At 69.8% G+C, this 523-nt stretch overlaps 1 protein-coding gene across 1 annotated transcript in view; it reads left to right on the plus strand.

Annotated features, from left to right (window-relative positions):
- Positions 1-523, plus strand: part of GPR4 (G protein-coupled receptor 4) — a gene marked incomplete at its 5' end in the record, with an annotated part of 3,270 nt that continues 2,747 nt past the window's right edge. The window contains 2 exons of the mRNA XM_006032554.1: positions 1-195; positions 316-517. Coding sequence (XP_006032616.1) covers positions 1-195; positions 316-517 — 397 coding nt within the window. The remainder of the gene's footprint in view (positions 196-315; positions 518-523) is intronic.

Below are 523 nucleotides of genomic sequence, written 5' to 3' on the forward strand. Positions count from 1 at the left end.
CACGACGAGCTCTTCCGCGACCGCCGCAACCGCACCTTCTGCTTCGAGAGCTACCCCATGGAGGCCTGGCTGGCCTGGCTCAACCTGTACCAGTCAGTGCTGGGCTTCCTGGTGCCCTGGGCCGTGATGCTGCTGTGCTACCGCGGCATCCTGCGGGCTGTGGGCGCCAACGTGGCCACGGAGCAGCAGGAGAAGGCCAAGATCCGGCGCCAGTCAGTGCTGGGCTTCCTGGTGCCCTGGGCCGTGATGCTGCTGTGCTACCGCGGCATCCTGCGGGCTGTGGGCGCCAACGTGGCCACGGAGCAGCAGGAGAAGGCCAAGATCCGGCGCCTGGCGCGCAGCCTGGTGCTCATCGCGCTGGTCTGCTTCGCACCCTACCACGCCGCGCTGCTGGGCCGCAGCGCCATGTCCCTGGGCCGGCCCTGCGACTGCGGCTTCGAGGAGCGCGTCTTCGCCGCCTACCACGGCGCCCTGGCCGTCACCAGCCTCAACTGCCTGGCCGAACCCCTGCTCTACTGCCTGG

Source organism: Alligator sinensis, unplaced genomic scaffold, assembly GCF_000455745.1.
Source record: "Alligator sinensis unplaced genomic scaffold, ASM45574v1 scaffold107_3, whole genome shotgun sequence".
Lineage (NCBI taxonomy): Eukaryota > Metazoa > Chordata > Crocodylia > Alligatoridae > Alligator > Alligator sinensis.